Here is a 2003-nt window from a genome sequence, read left to right as displayed (position 1 = left end):
TTTTTATTTTTTTTTTTTTTTTTTTTGAGACAGGGTCTTGCTAAGTTGCCCAGGTTGGCCTCAAACTTTTTAATCCTCCTGCTTCAGCCTCCAAGTAGCTAGGAATACAGACATTGCCACTATCTGTGCTTGGCATTTACAGTTTGTGGCCCTTAGCTATTTGTTGCCACCCATCTTTAGTGCCTTTATCCACTATAGTATGCTCTTTTCTGTCAGAAAACTGACTCTGTCTTGGCTGTACTTATTTCTTCAGCTATCTGTAGCTTAATATTTATCCTATTCTTTCATCTGGATTTTGGGTTTCCCAACATATTTTGCTCCTCAAATTAATATTTTTCAGATCCTCAAAAGAAAGATTCAGAGACCAAGACTTAGCATCACGTGACAGAGACAGGAGTTCAAGAGACAGATCACCTCGTGACCGAGACCGAAAAGATAAGAAGCGGTCCTATGAGAGTGCTAATGGCAGATCAGAAGACAGGAGGAGCTCTGAAGAGCGCGAAGCAGGGGAGATCTAATTAGCTGTGTACATCCCTTCAATCCTTAAGCTTCCTATGGAGTCACATACTATTGTTTAGTTTACAGCTGTTCAGGGTAACAGTGAGCAGTTCTAGACACCAAGATTCAGCCAGGCTAGATGTACAGTATCTAACTTGATCTGAACTGAACCTGTTTTCCTTGATAAAGCCTAAAACTACATCCATAGTTTCTGGTGAATCTGTAATACAGTTCTGAAAGTACGGTTTTATATAATAAGACACTGATCTCTTTATTCTTTCAAGTAGGAGTGATAGTGAATGAATTGTTACATGCCTTGGGAATTTTTGAACATTTGTAAAATGCTGTCTTCCTTTCTACTCCAAACAGCAGCAGCTTTGGGAATTTTTCTTTTTAATTCTTCCTATGACTTTTGTATCCCCTAATACCTGTACTCTCCAACTATAAGAAGGGGGTCAGGGAAGCAATATATCTTCTGTTCCAAGGTTCTATTCCCATTATTAATTACTAGCTTATTACAATTCAGAACATTTATACTGGAATGTGTATGCTAGAGAAATTGAAAAGACTGGGTTTTTTTTTGTTTGATGGTGCCTACTTAGAATTGGAAATTGAACAGCTGTTGCATTACATACTTTTGCTTTTTTATTGAAATTTTAAAATCAGACTTGTCTTGATTTTTCTGTTCCATTGAATTGCTATATGTTCAGGATGTTCTGAGGGGGTGGGGGCAGGGACTCTTTCATAATAAGCACTTGTTTTATTTTGTGTGTGTGGAGTATAAAAACTACATCCTTATTGTAAAAAATAATAATAAAATGAAAGAAACGATCACCACCACCATCAAACTGTAACTTGTCTAGTAAATTGTCACTAGAACTATCTGCTGTGGGTATTTCCTGTATTCTGTTACATGCTTAACAGCGCCTTACTATGCAAGGCACCAAAGGAAGTAAATAGACTTGAAAAGAGTCCAGATGAACTATTGTTCTACCTGGGACTCTTGCTGACTGACTGCTTTCAAGCTAGCTTCAGGGCTGTCTGTAATATCCTCCATAGGGAAGGAGTGGACCTAGGGAAGCATTTGTGGGGTTTCTTTTTTTGGGTGGGGGGTTCACAGTACTGGGGATGGAACTCAGGACCTTGTGCTTGTAAGGCAGGCGTGATGCCACTGAGCTAAATCCCTGGCCTTTTTTTTTTTGTTGTTGTTGTTGTTGTTGTTGTTATTCAATAAGCCTGAATAAAAACAGTATGTAACCAACATAACGAAACTAGCAGTTTCTACTTTAAAGAGCTACAGTGATATCACAGTAATTGGTAGGTATCACTTCTAATTTCTACAAATTCTGAGGACCCAAAAGTATAAAATTAGTGCCTGTAAGTATAATTAACATCTCTCTAGAGCTATTTCTTTGACAAATTTCATGTGACAGAAGAATATAGGCCTCAAAATGTGAAAGAACAGAAAGCCAGTGCTGTTCTAAGTGATTAGGTTATTTCCGTCA

General features: G+C 37.9%; 1 protein-coding gene across 6 annotated transcripts in view; it reads left to right on the top strand.

The window, feature by feature from the left end:
* Positions 1 to 1654, top strand: part of LOC104867351 (putative RNA-binding protein Luc7-like 2) — a 64642-nt gene extending 62988 nt beyond the window's left edge. For all 6 annotated transcript variants that reach the window (XM_019208573.2, XM_019208572.2, XM_019208571.2 and 3 more), the window contains one exon: positions 341 to 1654. In XM_019208573.2, coding sequence (XP_019064118.1) covers positions 341 to 518 — 178 coding nt within the window. In that variant the 3' untranslated portion in view covers positions 519 to 1654. The remainder of the gene's footprint in view (positions 1 to 340) is intronic.
* Positions 1655 to 2003: the final 349 nt, after the last annotated feature.

Source organism: Fukomys damarensis, unplaced genomic scaffold (genome assembly GCF_012274545.1).
Source record: "Fukomys damarensis isolate Sample0158 unplaced genomic scaffold, DMR_v1.0_HiC HiC_scaffold_16, whole genome shotgun sequence".
Classification (NCBI taxonomy): domain Eukaryota; kingdom Metazoa; phylum Chordata; class Mammalia; order Rodentia; family Bathyergidae; genus Fukomys; species Fukomys damarensis.
Note: the sequence above shows the minus strand (reverse complement) of the source record. Positions and strands in the feature narration are given on the sequence as shown.